The 21547-nt window shown below is 54.0% G+C and overlaps 3 protein-coding genes across 3 annotated transcripts; 2 read left to right on the plus strand and 1 right to left on the minus strand.

Moving 5' to 3' along the window:
• Positions 1-232: 232 nt before the first annotated feature.
• Positions 233-3895, plus strand: JN550_007765 (uncharacterized protein; the record flags this gene model as incomplete). The annotated part of the gene is made up of 1 exon (XM_049319652.1): positions 233-3895. One exon carries the CDS (start codon positions 233-235, stop codon positions 3893-3895), a length of 3663 nt encoding a protein of 1220 aa, XP_049170121.1.
• Positions 3896-13909: 10014 nt separating this feature from the next.
• JN550_007766 (uncharacterized protein) lies at positions 13910-15186 on the plus strand (the record flags this gene model as incomplete). The annotated part of the gene is made up of 2 exons (XM_049319653.1): positions 13910-14978; positions 15050-15186. 2 exons carry the CDS (start codon positions 13910-13912, stop codon positions 15184-15186), a joined length of 1206 nt encoding a protein of 401 aa, XP_049170122.1.
• Positions 15187-19513: 4327 nt separating this feature from the next.
• JN550_007767 (uncharacterized protein) lies at positions 19514-19869 on the minus strand (the record flags this gene model as incomplete). Its single annotated transcript, XM_049319654.1, has 2 exons — positions 19514-19657; positions 19708-19869. 2 exons carry the CDS (start codon positions 19867-19869, stop codon positions 19514-19516), a joined length of 306 nt encoding a protein of 101 aa, XP_049170123.1.
• Between the last annotated feature and the right edge of the window lie 1678 nt (positions 19870-21547).

Genomic DNA, 21547 nt, shown 5'->3' on the forward strand with positions numbered 1-21547 from the left:
CCAAGGTTACCCGCCACCTGGAGCTCTGGCCCGCTAAGCGCTTTTCCGGCTAGCGCGCATATAGACACAATTTCTTGAGCCTCGCGGCGGCTGGGCCTGGCCTCTGCCTCAGAGCAATCTGCAACGACAACCTCATCGCCGCAAATCCCGTCTTCTCGCCCAGTCGCAATCACCTTTTTTCATCCCGGAACCCTGGAAAAGGTCATGACTGCTGGCGGCTAAGATATCCATCATGTCGGACGCTGACTTTGACGCCATCAGAAAGCTCCAGCAAGAGCGCAACGCTGCCGCGGCTGCCAAGAAGGGTTCGCGCACTTTCGATCCCTCCAACCAGCGATCCGACACGTCCACCAAGGCCAACCTGACCGACTCCTTCGACACCGACCTGTACACTCGCGATGGCGGCGACAAGTTCCAGGGCTACCTCACCTCCATCCCCGCAGACGGCGACGATGGCGACGCTGACATGGAAGACGCCGACGGGGGTCGCCGCCTAGTCGGCCAGTACACGGCCACTCGTTCCCAGATCGACGAGTTTGCACGCGGCAATGGCGTCGAGGAGGACGACCCCTTCGCCGGCCGTGGCGAGAAGAGCACCCGCATCGTCGATCGCGAGACCGACTATCAGAAGCGCCGTTTCGACCGCGTTCTGACCCCCACGCGTGCTGACGCCTTTGCTGCAAACCGCCAGGCCGGCGCTGCTGAAGATGGCGAGTCCTACAAAGATGTCATGGAACGGCGCGAGATCGAAAGGGAGGAGGAGCGGGTTCGACGGGCTATCGAAGCCAAGCGAGCCGCTGGTGAGGACACCAACGGCGACCACCAGGCCACTTTGAAGGACGGGGATAAGGAGAACGCCGAAGCTGGGTCCACTGAGGCCGTCTCTGCCGGCCGCAAGCGCAAGAAGAGATGGGATGTTTCTTCGACCGCCGTGGACGAACCAGCAGCGGGCGCTGCGGAAGCCAAGTCCAAGCGATCCAGGTGGGATGAAGCACCAGCCCTGCCAGCTCCCGGCGCTGCGGATGCCTCCAAGAAACGATCACGGTGGGACCAAGCTCCATCTGCTACCCCGATGGGTGCCAGTGGTCTTGTGACTCCCATGCACACGTCCAGCATAGGGGGTGCTACTCCTTCCTTTGGGACCGACATCGCCGGGCCCAACGCACCCATCAGCGATGAAGAGCTGGATGACCTTCTTCCCGGAGAGGCAGACGGCTACAAGGTTCTTGAGCCGCCGCCTGGATATGCGCCCACTCGAGCGCCTACACACCGAGTTGCCGCTACGCCCCTCCCCGCCAGCGGCTTCATGATGCAAGACCCAGAGAGTGTCAGACTAGGTGGCGCCCCTATGCCCAAGGAGATCCCAGGTGTTGGTGATCTCCAATTCTTCAAGCCTGAGGATATGGCTTACTTCGGCAAGCTGACCGACGGGTCTGATGAGGCCGCCCTGAGTGTCGAAGAGCTAAAGGAGCGCAAGATCATGAGATTGCTCCTTAAGGTCAAAAACGGAACTCCACCCATGCGAAAGACTGCGCTGAGACAGCTGACTGATAACGCGCGTAACTTTGGTGCCGGGCCCCTATTCAACCAGATCTTGCCACTACTCATGGAGAAAACGCTTGAGGACCAGGAACGCCACTTGCTCGTCAAGGTCATCGACCGTATACTCTACAAATTGGACGATTTGGTACGCCCATACGTTCACAAAATTCTCGTCGTTATTGAGCCTCTGCTCATTGACCAAGACTACTACGCCAGAGTCGAGGGTCGGGAAATCATCTCTAACCTCAGTAAAGCCGCTGGTCTTGCCACTATGATCAGTACCATGAGGCCAGATATCGATCACGTCGATGAATACGTCCGGAACACCACGGCGCGTGCATTTGCCGTGGTAGCTTCGGCCTTGGGCATTCCCGCTCTTTTACCATTTCTCAGAGCCGTTTGCCGAAGCAAGAAATCGTGGCAAGCCCGACACACGGGTGTCAAGATTGTGCAGCAGATACCCATCTTGATGGGTTGCGCTGTGCTGCCACATCTGAAGGGTCTTGTTGACTGTATTGGCCCTAACCTGAATGACGAACAGACCAAGGTGCGGACGGTGACCAGTTTGGCCATCGCGGCTCTAGCAGAAGCTTCCAACCCATATGGTATCGAGAGCTTCGATGATATCCTTAATCCCCTCTGGACCGGTGCCAGAAAGCAGAGAGGCAAGGGCCTTGCAGGATTTCTCAAAGCTGTCGGATATATCATTCCCCTAATGGACGAGGATTATGCCAACTACTACACCAGTCAAATCATGGAGATCCTCCTGCGAGAATTCTCTTCGCCAGATGAGGAAATGAAAAAGGTGGTGCTCAAGGTGGTATCCCAATGCGCCGGAACCGAAGGTGTTACAGCTGGATATCTGAAAGAACACGTCCTTGATGAGTTCTTCAAGAGCTTCTGGGTGCGTCGCATGGCGCTGGACAAGCGAAACTACAGGCAGGTGGTAGAGACCACAGTCGACATTGCTCAGAAGGTTGGCGTCAGTGAGATCACTGAACGTGTCGTCGGTAACCTGAAGGATGAGAGTGAGGCTTACCGTAAGATGACCGTCGAGACCATTGAGAAAGTCATCGCCGGCCTGGGTGCTGCCGACATTGGAGAAAGGTTGGAGGAACGCTTGATCGATGGTATCTTGCACTCGTTCCAAGAGCAGGGTGTCGAAGACGTCATCATGCTGAACGGTTTCGGCACCGTCGTCAACGCACTGGGGTCCCGATGCAAGCCATATCTGCCCCAAATCGTCAGTACCATCTTGTGGCGTCTCAACAACAAATCAGCAACCGTACGACAACAGGCAGCAGATTTGATATCCCGCATTGCCATGGTCATGAAGCAGTGTGGTGAGGATGCCTTGATGGGCAAGCTGGGCATTGTGCTTTACGAATACCTTGGTGAGGAGTACCCAGAAGTGCTTGGATCGATTCTCGGTGCTCTACGTTCCATTGTTACCGTCGTTGGAATTAGCCAGATGCAGCCCCCTATCAAAGACCTGCTGCCACGCCTAACCCCCATCCTGCGAAACCGTCACGAAAAGGTCCAAGAGAACACCATTGACCTTGTCGGCCGTATTGCCGACCGTGGACCAGAAAGTGTTAATGCTCGCGAGTGGATGCGTATCTGCTTCGAATTACTCGACATGCTGAAAGCGCACAAGAAGGGCATTCGGCGAGCGGCAAACAACACATTTGGTTTCATTGCAAAGGCTATTGGTCCACAGGATGTCTTGGCGACTTTACTGAACAATCTCCGTGTTCAGGAGCGTCAGTCGCGTGTGTGTACGGCTGTCGCCATTGGCATCGTCGCCGAGACTTGCGCTCCCTTCACTGTCCTCCCAGCCCTAATGAACGAGTACCGGGTGCCCGAGCTCAATGTTCAGAACGGTGTGCTCAAATCGCTTTCCTTCCTCTTCGAGTACATCGGCGAAATGGCCAAGGACTACGTCTATGCAGTGACACCGCTCCTCGAGGATGCCCTCATCGACCGTGACCAGGTGCACCGGCAGACAGCCGCCTCGGTTGTCAAACACATCGCGCTGGGCGTTGTCGGCCTCGGCTGTGAGGACGCCATGGTTCATTTGCTCAACTTGCTCTATCCAAATCTGTTCGAGACCTCGCCCCACGTCATCGACCGCATTGTTGAGGCCATCGAGGCTATCCGTATGGCTGTTGGCCCGGGACTCGTCATGAACTATGTTTGGGCGGGTCTCTTCCACCCTGCCCGCAAGGTCCGCACACCGTACTGGCGTCTCTACAACGACGCATACGTCCAGGCCGCTGACGCCATGGTGCCTTACTACCCGAACCTGACGGAGGACGGCATTGATAGGTCAGAGTTGGCCATTGTTCTGTAAACAGGAGCAGAAAGAGGAAGAGGACATATATTGTGAATGGGTGGATGGATTGGTGACATGCGTATGATAGAATCAGACGTCTGTCTGGCTTGGGCCCCAGGTAGAAATAATTTTGCACGGAGCAGGAGTTGCGGTCTGGGATTCGGCTGTCTTTTGAAATCATCGCATGCTCCGGCTTGCTTGGGTGTTGTATAGTACCAAAAAATTCGAGCCTGAGAATGAGAAAATACTATCTTGACTTATCATGATCTGTACTGCCCGCCTCTTGATAACTACATTGAACGACCTATTAGAGGTGCTTAACCTTCCAATATTGCACACCCACCGAGGGAAGACCAACTAGCCTCACTTGAGGCCTTGAGATATCTATTACGGGTGTGTACAATTGCCAACTACGATCAATACTGACAGGACGAGTAAAAGTCCCGACACGTTCCTGGCTCTCCAAACACTCGTAATTTACCTGAGAATGCTGACGGCGTGCTCCCCTTCTCCCTCCAAGGGCGGAGGTCATCATCTAACTTGGAGCTCACGTAAAGATATTAGAGGTATACCAACTCGGGCACTGGGAAAACGGCATGATATGTTGGGAGGCTCCGTGTCCGGTAATGACGACTATACAGAAGAGCTGAATTTCGATGCTGATTCCCCGATACAGTATATGTTGGACATATAACATGAAGAAAAGAGAAGGGGAGAAAGAGTCAGGAAAATTGAAAGAGAGACAGCAGCACCTCCTGGCCCTCATGCTGCACCCTCCTTCCATCGCTCCCCGAGTCGGAGTAGTCTGGGACGTATCACGTGGAATCGCCAAACCGGCGGTAAAATCACTCAAGCTTCAGAGGTATGGGTGGTGTCGGTGGTGATTCAAGGGGCCAGAACCAGGCACAATGGCGCCGAAAATTGCACGCATGACGCCTGCGAGAGATGTCGCAATCAGTGAGTGACTTGCGTGGCGATCGAGTTGCTTTTCTGCTTGATGGTCCACCGAGAGTTCAACCAGGGACTCCGTCGTTCCATTTCAGGTTGCTCTACATCGAGCTTGATGAGGTATATTCTTGATATATTGGTTGGATCTCTTGAGGCTACGTCTTCCCCCCACCCCCAACACATTGACATGCCTCTACGCAGCCTATTCCGGGGAGAGATCACCGCCTGGCCCCAGGTTACCGATTGTCTGGCAGACGCGTGGTCCGCAGATCCGGCAGCATCCATATCTCCGTAAAGGATCAGCCGGCACTTGGCTTAGCAGTGGGCACTCGGTGAACAACGTTCAAGCAAGCTATTAGTCACCGGCTGTAGATTTCACCACGTAAGTCTTTGTCTCTGCAAACGGGCAGACGTATCAGTGGAGACGCGATGCATGTTGAGCCAGGGGAGAGAGAGTCCTGTGCTTGCATATTCTCCGGAACTCGGCCCAGCTCTTGGGTTAATTCAAACGCATTGAAGAACGGAAGTCTCAACCCAATGTTTCGGTCGTAGAGTAGTGTGATGATAATGGCCTTCAAATTTTATAACCATGAGAACCGGCATAGTGACAGCTCCATGATACCCACGTGTGCCAGGGGCTCGAGCTGCAGGTACTACTTGCTGAGGTCTAGAATATCTAGAATCTACAAAGCAAACACGCCTATTTCTGAAAAGGAGCTGATCAACGTAGAAGGCCGCACTAATCTGGGTACAGCACAAGCGGGTGAAGATAAGACGGAAGATCGTCAGGAACAAGTACACACAGTATGCAGAATAGTCTCCTGTCACATAACGGCTTGCCTTGCCATGTCTAAACTCATTCGCTATTGATCAGCTGGGTATAGCACGTGTTTGTTGATAGGAGGTATAGACAGAATCCGCAGCAAACCTCGTAATTTCTATACCATCCGTGACTGGAGAAGACTTAACATGTCATGGTCGACGTTTCCACAGACGCAAGAAAGTACCTGCCCAAATCTGAAATGGAGGCGACGCTCGGTAGCTGGCTGCTTCACAGATAGTCAGAAGAGACCAAGGCGCCTGGCAGACTCTTGATAGACAAGCCAACTCCTCACCGTGAGGGCAGGAGGGTCATCCCCAGTGGGTACTGTAAGTAGCATAGGGTCACAAACGCACGCGGCATATAGACTAGACTCAAGTCCAACTGCCGCTGGTTGCAGTCAACGTACTTCTTTGGTTTGGAACTCTAACTGACTGCTAACGTCTTTCTTCTACACCATGTGAATGCTAATGCTCACAAACCCCAGTCGCAAGGCCTTTCCCCTTTACCTCCAGGTTGACATCTCGACATTCCATAGTGCTGCTGCTAGAGCGTGAGACACCCGTCTTCCAACTCACCAGGTTAGAGCTCAGAGTAACGTGTGATCGACGCAAAAAAGCAACTTACTAGAGGACCCTCTTTGCCGTTCCTGGACGGATCTTCACAGCCCGCGCCACAGAGCCGCTAGACCACCCTAGTGTCGCCCTGTCCCAGCGGTGGGCATTGACATTGCTGGAACCAGGCGCGCACACTCCCCACGGGACTACTCCCGACCGTCTGAGCGTGGCCGTTAGCGATATGCTGGCCATCGAAGCGCGAACTCATCCGCGAGTGTTGGTGTCGGCAAGCGGGTATTTACTAGTATTACCTTGAATTTCCCCATTCGGCGCCTTTAGATCACGAGTCATAGTCCCCGTGTCAATAGATATTAGTGTTGATAGTTTCGTGGGGGCTCTAGTCAGCCATCAGGGTAATTAACTGGCCTGCGGAATTTGACCCGACCGGTCTGTGATTGGGCATTTCCAGCACGCCACGCCGTTTGAGCCCTGAATGTCTAGTAATGCTGGAGTCTAACTGCTGGCGCCGGCAGTGGCAACATGAGGCGGCGTTGGCGCTGGTGTAAGCAAAAGTACCTTTCATTTTATTGTGTCAAGAGTGTATAGCATGATCAATATCCATGGGCAAAGGTACCACTCATCTTATAACGTATAGTCTGATCGATATCTATTGGCGCTGTTGCAAGCAAAGGTACCGTGCATTCGTTATACAAAATGTTGGTATAACATTATTGAATTCTGGAACGCTCTCGCGCTTCCTGTGTACATACTTGAGATGCTTTTTGGTCAGATGCACTCTTCTACGGGCCTCGCTACAGGTAATAGGTTTTTGACAGACACATAAGCTAGTTGTAGTCATAAGTGCAACACAAGCGCGAGGCTTGCCCACATTTACTTGCACCAAAGGTTGCACGTGGGAGCTTTGGAAACATGCCTCTTATCGTCAAACGAGCCTTGAGATATGTCCTATGTAGACAGTATACCGTGCGATGGCCCTGCCTTGGGAAGGTCAATTGGCTAGGCCAATGGTGGTAGCAGCTTCTGTACTTTGTAGGGTTAGAAATTGATTATGCGTGGGAAATCCTTGGGTATGTGTAAGCTATCATTATTTCAATATCGGAAGGTTGGCATGCAGATCCGGGGAAGGTAAGACCCAATGTTATGGATCGGGTTATTCCTCTCGGGGCCATTACGGCCAAACCATCTTGACGCGGGAAGGGAGTCGTGAGTTGTATCATATGGTCATCATACGAATTCTTTGTCAAGACCAATTTCCACGGCCAGCACGCAATCATAAGCTGCAGGCCCGGAGAACACTGTGAAGCTTCCCCGCAGTGAGCAGGGCCTCTCGCCTGTCGCCTGCCGGCAGGCGACGGGTACAGGGGTGGTGGGATCACAACCTGGTCGAAAAAGTACTGTTGAACGCTGCTGTGGAGGCTGCCCGCTAGTAGTATCGTGGTAAGGCTTCTTCAGCCAGTCTGAAGGTTCGCAGTCTTATCGCAATCCAATCTAATAGAGCTCCAAATCCAAGACCCGGGTGGAGCGGGCCAAGCGCAAGTGTTTAGATCGCTTCCTGAGATTCCTATTCGCTGTCTTGTGGGCGGGATCCCAAGAGCCGTCCAGCAGCATCGCTCGGGTCGCCGCCAAGACCCAACGCGCAAACCTTCAGCTAGTGACGAGATGCCGGCTGGCGACTGCATATTCCGCCAAGGGGCGCAGTATGTAGAAGACTCGTATGGGTATGGGTGAGGCGGTTTTCCCGGAATGCGCACCGGACAGCGAGCTAATGCTGCTGCATCTGACAGGCAGCAGAGGTAGGGCAAAGAGTTTTCGTGATGGGCTGGGCATGCAGCCTCGATACTCGTGTCCAAACACACATGTCGAACCCTTGCTCCTTCAGAGCAGATGGACAGAAATTGATTCCCACCATTGTGGTCGGCGACCACTGCTAGGCGGCTTCTTAGGGCGATGCTAGATACGAAGCGCGCTGCAGGGCCCCATCTTTCACACATGCGCCAAGACGCATCTGATGGGATTCCTTCTGCTCTGGTCTGCCGGATCCCAGCAGACAGCGCATAGCCAATGCTCGCTGTTTGGGGGCCCGCCCCCCATGCCATCGTGATGACTGCCGGTACGCGGATGACAGCTAGGGTGACGGCATTCTTCATGATCGCGCCTCACGGCTCTATCTCGCTGTAATTTCAGGGCCACCCATGAAGCGAAAAGCCTCAGCTCGAGGGCAACGGCGGTGCGGGCGTCTCACGCAGGGCAGGGCGCCACTCCTGAGCCCTGGGCGTCCCTGGCTGTCAGAAAAGCCTCCCGCGTTTCGATGATTGCTCCCCAGGTTCTTATGGTTGCATCCGCAGGCCACGGCTGGCAGGAAACACGCGCTAGGTGCGCCAGCGTCGACGGTTCTCTGGATTCGGAGGTGATCGACAGCAGGCCCACCGACAACGGTCCGGGATCTGAAAACTTGGGCGGCCTAGCGGCTGCCTCTTGGGGAATGCCCGTCAAGTCTGAGACACACCCTGGCTGCTTAGCCTCCCCTCATGAGGCTCTGACTGGACGGCAGGCAGCTGGGCTGTCCCAAAGCGGACAAAAAAGACTGGAGACATGGTCCTGAACAATCTTGTCCGACTACGAATGCCCTTCCAAAGAGTCGCACAGTTCAACTGTAGGATGCGATTTGAGTTTTCTAGAAGGCATTGTGTGGATGTTCCCAATGGGTTCAAGATCGCGAGGGAGGGCCCCCCGGCACCCTTGCCAGACGGTGTCCAGGAGTCAGGGCGTACATACTCCGTACAGTAGCAAGAGATTGAGGAAGCGCTGCAAGCCGACTGGATGGATGTTTTTCAGAGCTACCATGCCTTTGCTGCAGGTGCGTGGACATGGTATGGTGGCTTGCTTTGCCAGGACCCGTTGCCAATCCGATGATCGTCGTCCAACTCCCGGGAAATTCTGCAGGAACTCTTGGGTTTATCAGATCCAACGGCTAGCTGATCTCAGAAGACCATGCGGCATTGTTATTCTGCATTCAATAGAGCGCCTTCTAGACCGGCCGCGGCGTGGAGAGACTCGATAGCGCTGTGCGGATGCGATGTGGTCACTCTCAAAAGGAGCATTGTGCATATCGGCAAGCTCATCATTATGGAGCAGAGCCTGCAATACCACCACATTGTACCACGGACCAGGGAACATCGGTGACGGGACCCAAGATGTCAGGCTTCTCGGGGGACAAGGGCAGCTATCCCTACTTGTTGGCCGCTCTCGCCGAGATGCCCTTATCGGAGAGCTAAAGGGGGTATAGTCACGATGGTTGAAGTCTTCAACAAGATGAAGCCAAGCACGTCTCCACTGGGCAATTTTGCTATAATCTTTGGTGCAGTAGTCTGATGTAACATGGTCCACCCACAGCGGGAGGGTTTCCTGACGACGTCGACATCGCAAGGCTGTGCAGATGGTCCCAAGGCTCCACCACGCGGTAGTCGTGTGTTTTCGAAAGTGCGAGGGGGTCGGTTGAGGATTCACAGTCCACCTGATGGTTTCTTTGCAGGGTCCAGAAATTGGAGAGTTTTTGGCTAATTCCGAATGTCGACACACGTGCTTGCAAGGTCCCCATCCGCGAACAGGCTTGTGGATACATTGTACAATTTGGGCCGACGTCCCCATCGCCGAATGGGGGTCCGGCATTTGAACTGTCGAAACTCTAGTACCCATGATGATGAGATCACTTGATAGAATACTAGTCAAAGGCCATGGTGATGGAGTCTGCTGTACGAATTACCACAGACATAATCAAAGTTAAGGGTGACATTGCCAATACGCCCCCGTACTGTGCGCCGCTGTCCTGAAAGTGTAGGATCCTCATTGACATTCAGTAGCAAGCAGTACCAGGTTCAATCTGGATTCCACGAGAAAGGTTTGCAGTACACGCAATACCCCGGTCACTTAGCTGCATAATTGCCCTGTGTGTTGATGCAGGCAGCATAGTCGCTCAGCTCACACGCATATGGTCAAGCAGTCTGCAAGCACCTGGTATAGAGGTGCGCTTTGATGTGGACTCGGGTGACACTCCCGGGCCGAAATATCATGGCGAATTCGTGCAGCTGTAGTCTGTGCCCTTGACCATGCGGCCTTGCAGGTCACCAATCTAACAGACGCCAGGGGAGATGCCCATGGCAATCTCTCGAGTTCCCGATGAGACCTGGCCCTTGCCTGGGTTACAGTCACTGGTCTATCGAGTTTAGTTTGCGAGTATGCTGTGCGTCTAAAATGGTAGTTGGGATGACCTAAGATGGCTTGATGAGTTTAAGTCGCGTTCCTGGTATCGCCCGAACTTTGCCCCATCCCGCGCCACGTCTGCGCTCTGAGGATCTAGCTCCAAGACCAATTCGAGCGCCGTTGACTTCATCTTGTTCTAGGATAAGCTCAAGAGGCTTGCGAGGCGCCTGGCAAAGGAAACAACAGCGCAGCGTGGCAAGCGGACGCTGCGCATAAGGCCCCATGTACCCTGTCTGATAGGATACAGAAGCACCTGTCGAACGGTGAGTAAAGAAACAACAAAGCGTATAGCGCGTCTTGTTGGTTGCAGCGCCCCTTGCTATCCTGCCTCACACCAGAAATGAATCAAAACGGGTGCAATCTAAACCATGGGAATTGTATAGGCTTTACCTTGTACGCGTTAGTCTCATGTGTGATGTTAGACCGAACTGTCACTTTGGAGGTCAGGTGGGTTCTGCGACAGCACAGTCCCAAAGTTCTTGGGAGAGGATCAGGGTCCTCGCACACCCTTGTCTGATTTCGGCCCAGGGTGTGAGCACAAATGTTTGATTGGTCGGGAAGCACTAGAGGATGCAAAAGCTGACCAGGAGCCCCGTTGTCGATGTTGTCATCCAGCATGCCGTCCGGCCTATGCAGTCTTATTCCCGCTGAGACTGAAGCCCCCCAGCTGGTCAGCTAACCTGGCGCCACCCCCAGCGAAAGGTTTGTGGTCGTCCTCCTATCACTGGGCGCAATGACGGACAGTGCCAGGCATGGTGCGCATGACGAGACATCAATAGGTACCGCTACTTGCCACGGGTTTGAAACAAAACAATTGGGCTTCAGCATTGCGAATATTCTGTCTGCATTTCCCGTAGCCGCTGGAACACGATCGAAAGTACGCCGTCACATTCATGACGAATATGGCGAGCTCTCTTGAAATGTTATTTGATGGTCTGGTTGAACAATACACTCCCAGCAGGGGTCGAGCACATTTGTGTTCGTCTCTAGTTATCGCTGTGGTAAGGGACCCAGCATAACACAAGATGCGAAGGCATCGCGGCGTGCCACCGAATCCGTGACACTCCGTCTATAGTGATCGTATGGCAACGACGTCAGTCATCCGAGTGGAGATGCGACTTGTCCGGGGCAGCACCGCCAGAGGAAGGACGTCGAGCGGCTTAGCACTCGCGCTGGATTGAGTATATCGTCATACATGCAACCCTCACCGTCCTTCCGAATGGCCTATTCAGTCCGGCAGCCGGGAGTGGGTGGTTTCCTGGGGCTCATTTCCATTGACTATTTTGCCGGAACAGCGGGTTTGGGCCTCAGAAGGCCGGCTGAAGGCCTTGGCATTGTGCCTCCCCACCGCATCTTATCTACAGTACTGTCCAGCAGATGGCTCAGCACAGTGCCGCGCGAGTGGTGTATTGTCAGCTCTGGGAAGCGATGATGCCGATGATGGCCACGAGCATCGCTGAATAGAGCTGGCGAGGAAACCAAAATAGAAACGGTGCTTTGCTTCTCGAGCTCTGAGGCCCGAATAGTGATTCCTCCCTATGCACCGAGGCATCATGCTGGATGACAGGAACAGAAACCTTACCTTACCTACGGTAGGTGCTCAGCTCCCCATCTCCCATCTCCCAGCGCTCTGTCCCAGTCCCAGTCCCAGTAGCAGAATGCAAAGGTACCGTTACCTGGCGCTATCCCCACCGCTAGCCCCGCCTTTTTCCTGCCGGACAGGGATGCTCTGCCCTTGGCGCCACTGCGTAACCCGTCATGTATCACCCGTGACGTAGGTACTCGCGGGCAAGATCCAGTCAGGCTCTGCGCATGGAAAGTAGCATCCATTCTCTGGCACCCACCGCTACCACGGACGACTGGGTGTTCAGTCTGATCTGATGCGAAGTCAACACTGCTCGCTCGAGATTCCAGCCGGTGCCGTTTCTCTCTCGAGTCAGCCGCGGCGCCGCAACTGCTCGTCGTCCTGCCCGGGGTATGTCTCTACTGCCGGACCGAGCAGAGGGCCGATCGCATGGCAGCAATCTATTCTCGATGCTACCACTCAATCTCTGTGTGTGTACCTTTCAGACCCTGCATGAGATGCCCTTTCGACCCGACTCCCGCATCAGTGGCGTCAGCTAGCGACAAGCCCTGTTCACATCTTTTTTCTCAACCCCCATCTCTGAAGCAGCGCGCTAGAGGGGGGGAGGGGGGGTGGAATCCACCCGCTGGCATCGAGCGACAGGGGCATTTTCCGTAGCTTTTTAGTCCGGTACCCTTACCTGGCAGACCTTTACCTCCAAGGCCCACCACAAACATACCGCACTAGCATCCGGCTGCTTCTGCTTCCATTTCCCATATCGACTCGTTTTTTTTTTCCGCCGTCGATTCGCTATCCCTGCCGTTGTTCGCACATGGTGACTCGAGAGCTGGGACACTATTCGGGTTAGCCGGAGGACCCTGATACCTACTTGCTCTAAGCCAGGGCGGGTATTCAGCAACCCTGTCCATCCCAAGGAACTACGTCGAGGGTCGACACCTTCGACTCTAGTTACGTACTTACTTGGCCCTCCAGCATCATAGCCCCCAGTGGATTTCATTCAAAGCCTGCTTGCTCCCCGTCTGGCATTTCAACCCAACTCTTCGAAACATCTCACATATCGAACTCACATACCTACTGGATATAACTCCACACAAAGTCCCATCGGCACAGCGTATCTCTGCTCTCCATCAGACTATCTCCAGAGACTCCGCTGCATTTATTCTCCTAGTCTCGGACCTTCATCGTCTCACGGCTCCCCAGGTCACTGGTAACTGCTGATCTTCTACTCTTCGGTCTTGAGACGAGTCACACAGCTCCACAGATATTTGATCTGTCGAAGAACTAAAACGGTTCTTGTCAAATTGGACACCTCCCTCCCAAATTTCAGCCCCGGTCTGAATCTGTTCACCAGACTGTGCCCAACCCTGTAGCCTTGGCCCTACTCAGTACGGGACATTGGACTGCCGATCACTCTTGCTCGACTTCGTCACTGGTACTGCATGCTTTAGGACGGTCTCCACCTGTCCGTCCCGCTGACTGGAAAGCAATAATAAGCTTCGAATGGGTTGGGGGGATACTGAAGTACCGACCGGCATCGATTTGTACCTCCCATTCAACCACCAGAGCCCCTGGTCGCATGAGCCCTTCATACTCTTGCCAGACACACTTAAGGCTCGCTGATCCCACCACCTCTACGACTCGGATCGGATCTCTCTCACTGGGTCTTGAATATCAGAAATCAGCAACATCTTGTTAAGGTGGCACGACTCTTGTCTACTTCGGGATTCCGCAGCTGATCAACCAACCTTCCCGGAATTATATTGTTTTTGTCGGACCACACGAGAGTTGGGAAGCTTTTTTACCTTTCCTGCCCTCACTATACTATCACTCTTTCGTCGAAGATGACTATGACGCTTGATCATCAACAACGATTCGGTGCCTTACATTTCGACCACATGTCTTCCTACTCGAACGGTCCGCACTTCACAAACCCCTGGGCTTCGGCCTCGTCGCCGCCAGCCGGTGGCCAGGGCATGTACCAAGGTCTCAGTGGTCTTGATGCGCTATCGAAGCAGCAACATAGCAGGCCGGCCGCGCCTACCAGCTCAATGGCTTCGTATGGCAGCATCCCGGTGACCGCGTCCTCAGCAGGTAGCACTCTCATGGCGGATGTCTATGGACAACAGGACTTACTCAATATGCCCCAAGATCTCCTCAGCCTCAACCGCATGCAGACAACGTCTGCCGCATACGGCGAGCCCTCATATGCGACAGCCACGTCTGCGTCGCCCGTACACCCAACATACGCAGCCTCGCCGAGCTCGTATGACCAAGGCATCTCTGGTTATGCCGCAGCCCCCATGCGGTCGACGTTCGCTTTGGCCCCGGAGACCGACAGCAGAAGGTATTCCCAATCGTCAGTTCCCTCATCAGTCTCCTCGTCCGAATATGGCACCGACGACGGCCTACACTCTTCCCGGAATTCAGTAGTTGACTTCAATCACAGAGGGATTCCCCAGGATGACCGACGCAGTTTTGCCGACGCTCTCGACGCCGGACAAGGGATGCTTGCCATGAGCCAGGAGACACCCAGGGCCATCTACCCGCCAGCCAATGCTCGGGGCCGGACCTCGACCGACTCGTATGGATTCCCATCAACACACTCGACAAGTTCATCGATATCTTCAGCGAGCAACTATGGGAGTGGGAGCTACTATGGAGGCTCGATCGACTCGTCTGTAAGCGACTACTCAACTGCTGGCTCCGATATTGAGTCCGTCACGTCGCGGACGCTGCCCCGGCCGAACTTGATGACCCAGCCTCCCCCGGCACCGCAGTCCATGATGGGTCAATTCAGCTCCAAGGTGTCATCGAGTACACAGAAGAAGCACAAGTGCAAGGTCTGCGATAAGCGATTCACGCGCCCCAGCTCTCTGCAGACGCATATGTACAGTCATACTGGCGAGAAGCGTAAGTAACCCTACATGGTTTAGGCACCCTTTGCACAAGTTGCTTGAACCTGATGCTAACACAATCACTAGCATTCTGCTGCGAAGTGGAGGGCTGCGGAAGACATTTCTCCGTTGTATCAAATCTACGCAGGCACCGCAAGGTGCACAAGAACGACGCCAAGTCTGACGCCGGCTCTGAGGATCACCATGATGACAACTCAGATTAAGACTTGAGCAATGTTACGGCTTGATTCAAAGTTTTACGCGATTATTTGACGACAATTTTCCGTGGTTACACTTGCATCGATACCACCAAGAGTTTTGTGCCTTACCAGCCAGCCCAAATGGTTTAGAGTGGGCTGGCTGTCATTACCCACTTTTTGGAACGACCCTGGGGTGAATCCCTGGTGCGCACATTGTTTTTCGATTACGAAATGCATCACCGGTTTATGTCGTACTGCCCGTGTTCGGAGCGGTGTTTTTTTTCTCGGGAAATCATACGGAGCGTGGGGAAGCGTTGGGGGCTTATAGATCTGGGTGAAAGAAGACCCATACTCTTCGCGTCTATCGCTCGTGGCCCAATCACTTGGGGCCACAAATGTGGGATTTTAGGTTTACACTTTCGAGGAATTCGTGTCTGTTGAGATACCCTCAAAACGGCGTTCAGGTTCACACTGGGTGGTAAAGGGGAAACTGTCATCTAGCCTCGGGCGCTGATGACTACTCGAGCATTCGTTTACGGCCTTGGAGCGACGACTGGACATTTGCCTGGCGCAGGGCAAGCGACCGGTGTATGGCTTCACACTGGGAAAAGGCGTGTGAGGTGGAAGATGTTGATCATGTACTATTAGCTACCGCGTGCATATACCCTGACGGGCAGGGCATTACTCTCTGGGCATGAACCAACCTGGAAGATGGTTGTCGTGTGACAAGAGGCTTACATTCGCTACTGCCTTGTAATCTAATGGAAGAATTACGACCCCGTGTCTTGAAACCAATTGATTGAACCCGAGTCTTACTGTGGACTATGCAGAGAAGCGACAGTCCTATCGCATTTCCATGGTCACCTTGCGGGATAGCTTGTACATGAGATCTGCGAATAATCCCTACCTCTCTAGCAGGGTCGGCTTCGAGCCGAACCACATGCGTCCTGTGACCTCCGGCATGAATGACAAAGGCGGGGGACAGAGGAGAGTATCAAGAAACACAAATTCGAGAGCTAAGCAACTACCTTACCAATGCGCAACATCAAGCAGCGTCACTTGATCGCTTGGTAGTCAACCATATCCCGCTTTATAACGTGTCGTGGACGATGCAGCAGCAACAGCGCTGCGCCGTGCAAACTGAATTCTAGAAAATTTCAATGAACAGTAAGGGCGCCGTAACGGTCTGGCTGTTACGCCGTGTGCGGGTTCATTCTCGTCCCCCTCTTCCCCAAAGCTGGTACGTCCGCTTGCTACGTCCCCGTGCAAGGACAGGATCGGCGTGCGGAGAGAAGAGGGAGGGAGAGCTTGCGTGTGGGTGTGTGTGTGTGTGTGAATGGCCCCGTTTATTCTCTGCACACCGGCCGGCGCCCCGCAGCCCGCTGAGCGTGTTTCATGTTTGGGACTTGCAGATGGTTGCAACGGGGCCTAAAACTCTTTTTTTTTCTTCGAACTGTCTGCCGGGTCCTGGCTGATGACTGGCTGACTGGTCCGGGTGGGCTTCCTACGGGGTACGTGTCTACCTAGAGGAAAAGAAAAAAAAGGGGAGCCAAAAGGGCCGGCTCCCCATTGGTGCTATGCCGGTGGGGCAGGGAGTATTGTGTGGTCGTTCCGCGGGAGAGGCGCGATCACTTCTCGATCGGGTTTGGCGAAGCAGTAAGCGCAAACGCCTTTAGTCTCTCCTCACCTAAGCAAGAACACCAGAATCTCTTGTACACAGTCATGTTCCTGTCCATTACGTGGGCAATGGACCCGACTTTTGGCCTGTTTCTGTTTTTAGGAGGCTGAATTTGGCCGAGGCGACTGACTCGTCTCAGCTGCGGCGTTCAGCCTGGCTTATCCCGCGTGCGGCGCGCGCGTGGAAAGGGGGGCAAAATCCAAAGGGCTATGCCATGCGAGCCGGCTGCCATACCCAGCCAGTCAGATGGCAGGGTCGGCCTATGCGAATGAACACATGTGCGCGCGCGCACGCATATCCGAGATACCCTGAGGGCTACCCCTGCCCAGCACGTGACGTCTGCTGCTGAAGACGTTGAAGATCGCTGGGTGCGCCGGTAAAGGCGTCGAGCCGAGATGGCAACGGAGGTGGCAGCGCAGTATCAGATGTGACATAGTTGCACTAGTTTGCGCGCAGGGTATAATAGCCCGCCCACTGTTTTTGATCGTGGGCTACGTATCAGAAACTGGAAATGGGATGAACATCCCCGAGCGCATCTATATTGGCAATTCCCGTTTCATAAGCAGCTGACATGATAGCAATGTAGCACTCGATTATAGTGGAACGACGAAACACCCGAACCTCGCAGAGACGCCGATGGACGAGTGAGCGGCTCACATCCCATTCGATACGTGACTCGTGAATAACCCCTCTACTCATTCGAGAGAACGGCACCGGCTGACACCACAAACAGTAACACGTACAAAGTCCAGTTTTGATTTGTCGCGTTACACTCCATGTTGCGAGCTAATGGACAGCCGAGGATGGACATCTATATTCGGAGCGGAGAGGAGTGGAGCGGCAGATGCGCTCTTGACTAGCTCGAAAAGCAAAACACTATGGTATGGGGACCTCTACGCAAAGAGCGGAGAGCGATTGACGAACAATGGTCAAATCAATGCCATGTCCAGCATAGTCTTCATTCTATCAATAGCGAGCCGCACTGCAGAAGGAATGGGAGCCATGTCTCGCTGACTTTTGTGCTGAGGTTCGACAGCTTTGGGGTTTGGGCACAGCCCACCGAATGACGACAAGGCTGGTTCGCAGGCACTGGGCAATGACGTCGTTACGGCGCAAATAGTCGACCCGAATGCTGGGAAGAAATCGCTCTGTGACTTCGCTTGTTTCGGCCCACCGAAGTGTGGGTTACGGACCGGGGTGGTTTCAGACGCCAAGCCCGCCATCCTCATGGATACATGAATCTGCCCGCGATCTTCAGGGTCCTCTAGCGGCCTTTCAAGGGCATCGCAGCCTCCTGACTGGCTGGTGATAGCGTGGTCACGACAGGCATAACGGAGTTTGTTGTCAAACGATGTAAGGCGAACGAACCAGATGCCCTCGCGCTACTGGGCGGCACGATTGTCAAACCACGACGAGGCCACTGACGACTGTGCCCGCCTCTTGTTGCCACGCCGCCCCCCGGGAGTGCTGTATCTGTCGTGTCTTATTATAGTGAGGCTGTATATGCGAGAAGAATCCATATGAAATGTTATTAGGTTGCATCCTCCTACCACACGGCATACCCATAGGGCAGTGACGAGTGAAACCTAAAGCAAACAAGGGACGGCCGATGTGGTGGTTGGCTGCGTTACCGCAGCATTGCCACCGACTAGTGAGCTAGCTCCGCCTATACTGATCGTGATAGGCTCAGATGACGACTATAGGAACGAGAGGGATCCGGGTTAGCAGACAAAGTCTACGAGTCTCACGGATCCACGTGTGCCTGTCCAAAGACAGGACACTTTCCATGCGACTTAGCAAATCCTGTCAACAGAGAGGGGGATTCATTACTAAAGATGCCCGTCTGACGAGTGGGGGAGATGTGCGAAGGAGTTCACGAGCACTGCCATGCCAGTGGTCTCGCAGGTGGGCGTGCGCCGACGCATACTGTACTATGTATGTAGCGTTGCATAGTAACCCCATGGGTTGGGTGATCAGAATAGGAAGACGAAGGTCGCCAAATTGCGCACTTTCCCCAATGTCGTCGCCGTCGACTGGGTAATGAGCACTTGACGTCATTTCGCATGGGTCCCCACAGAGACCCCTGTTCGCCATCTGTCATCCTCTCCCACCCGCTACCAGCCAACGAGATGCCTTAGACGCAGCAGGGGTTCAACACCACCCCAGACGGGCTTTGGTCCCATCTTTTTCACCCATTCATGGATGTACCGCAACCTGCCAGCGACGGAATCCCAGCGCCCCTGGCAGGACCTGCACTCGACAAAATCGGACACTGAAAACACACGTGCACGCACGAAGTCCACTGCCCTGTGGCGTGCTCTCCAGATTGCACTGTGGAATGCGACCCATCGAGCCTGTGCTATACCCTCTCCCCCCCAGCTTGCCGGCCTGCCATCTTCGACCATGTTTGAGAAATGCCCAGGGCTGCCAGGTCGCATTCGAGCTGCCTCAGAAACCCCAGGCACCTCTTCGCCCCCTTCCCAGGTTGCATGCTGTGCAGTGGTAGGGCGGCTCTCTGGCTGTGGTGGTGGCAAGAAACCGGTTCTTCCTCTAGCGCTCGCCCAACAGCAAAGTCATGGGCATTTCCCTGAAATGCCATCTTGCCTGAGGATGGGAATCTTGCCGCGGCGCTTGGCCTTCCACCAATATGGTTCGTAGTATTACCCCTCATTTTCAATCTCGAGGCACTTTGAATGAATCGCTGCGAACAGCTTCAGGGTCCTCCGAAGCTACCTCGGGCGGTCCTAGAGGCTGGAGATCGGTCCAACCACGAGCGACACCTGGCGTGCTGGGTGCCGTCTTGTTGGCCTCCCTCGCCTCTCGAGGGTTTGCCCAGTAAGCCCAGGCATTATATTACTAGCTCTTACCACTTTGGTATACAAAGACGACCCAGTGCGGAATGCCTTGCCAGCCCTCAAGCTAGCTTCCTTGAGGTAAAGCCAATTGCACCATGCCTTGCCGTGCACACTGTTGCCACCGCCAACACCGACGGGAGTTTCCCGAGCAATAGCGATGCGACATGTGAACATGGTCGCCTATCAAGCATGCAAGAAGGGTCCGTGGAAAGCATTCCAAATACCAATTGGACAGCTTCCTATCGCGCGACCACCTCACCGCCATTTTTCTGGGGCCTTTCCACCCTTGGGCAATGCCTGGCGTGCAGCCTCTGGTACTGATACCACTACCATGTATGTCTGAGCTAACTACTCCATGCACAAGCGCCGATCATAACCTCTCTTGTGTGATTACAGCACTGCAAGGTTGCTGCCACATTCAGAACAATGTACTCCCTCTAAAGATCGAGTACCGGGTCGTCTATCCACTCACATGTCGTGCACGCGAGGAGTGGACTCGGACCGCCCTCTTCCCCATGGGTCAGGGATATTTGCTGAATGGCACTTTGATCGCAACGCGCAGCGAAGTCACTCAAGTATCTGATCTGCACGGCACTCGATTGATCCAGCTCGACACTACTAGGATTCGTCAAGGCCCCAATGCAGTCCGAACGCAGGCTGCGAGAACGGCGCGCCAGGGTTGCTGTGGAACTTTTTGGGATGCGCCTGCCTGCCAGAGAAAAGGGGGAGTGCGAGGTCGGGTTGTCATGCTTACGACAGAAGAATCTCCAATCTTTCTGCAGATTGCCAATTAGAGTCCTCGAGCATGCCTTCACGGCCAGTCCGAAGCCAAAAGGGTCGGCTCAGGGGGAGCAAGGGAGGGCCACCACATGTCATGAACGTGTGTATACTGCAGCAGGAGAAAAGCGATGATCACGTACCCAGCATAGTGGAACGATGGGCCACCGTGGAACGTAGTTTCCTCCAGCCTCCCGGGAGCTATCCGTCTGACTGGTGATAGGCAAGCCTTCCCCGTACTGCCGAGAGTTTCAAGGTGAGAACCTTCGGGGACCTACAGCTGATCGTCAGGGTCAAGTCGCGTGGCAAGCCAGGGAACACAGGCTTCTGCCCGTCGAAAGCTTGCGGAAGTGGTGTATTCTGCTGTTGATCCAAGACTCTTTTGAGATCTTTGAGATCGATCATCCCCGACAGACGTTCCCAACCGTCCTCCTAGCAGGAACCTTATTTGTCCACCTGAAAAATTGTGATCTTCGTTGTGCGAATCTTTCTAGAAGACCTGCCGGGAGTTATGGGACGGAATAGCCCGCGAACACCTGGCGCGTGTCGATTCTTTCCTTTTTCTGAGTCCGTGATCACTTCTCATTTCTTGCTAATTCTTTACTCGGTTTACCGGGCTTCGACTTTATGGTTCGAAACATGATCACCCTGAAACCAAAGTCAAAAGTTTGGAGCAAACCATGGGTTGCATGCTGCTCGTTATATATGAAGTCTGTCTGGGGCCACCGATACGTTGACCCTGTTTGAATCCTTAGAGCTTATTGGAAGCCCACGGGTCATGAATATAATATAGTTGAGCGTGTCTCACACAGATCGTCATTGGAGGTCATACGAGTGCATCTAGGCTGGCTAGAATTATACTACCTACATATCTCAGATGTGAATGGCTTCACGATGGAGCTTGAGTTTGAAGCCAACTCTACGAGCTTGCTGTCAGAACCCGCAAAAGCCGTTACAATTGAGACGCGTTAAACCCTCCATAGACTGAAATACTCCTTTTCTGTGACTTGCGAAGCGGCCTCACCCCATAACGTCATGTGTTACCCCTTTGTACCACGACATGCCGTCACTTGTG

The sequence above is a fragment of the Neoarthrinium moseri genome, assembly GCF_022829205.1.
Source record: "Neoarthrinium moseri strain CBS 164.80 chromosome Unknown scaffold31_Wmoseri_CBS_16480, whole genome shotgun sequence".
NCBI classification, from domain to species: Eukaryota; Fungi; Ascomycota; class Sordariomycetes; order Amphisphaeriales; family Apiosporaceae; genus Neoarthrinium; species Neoarthrinium moseri.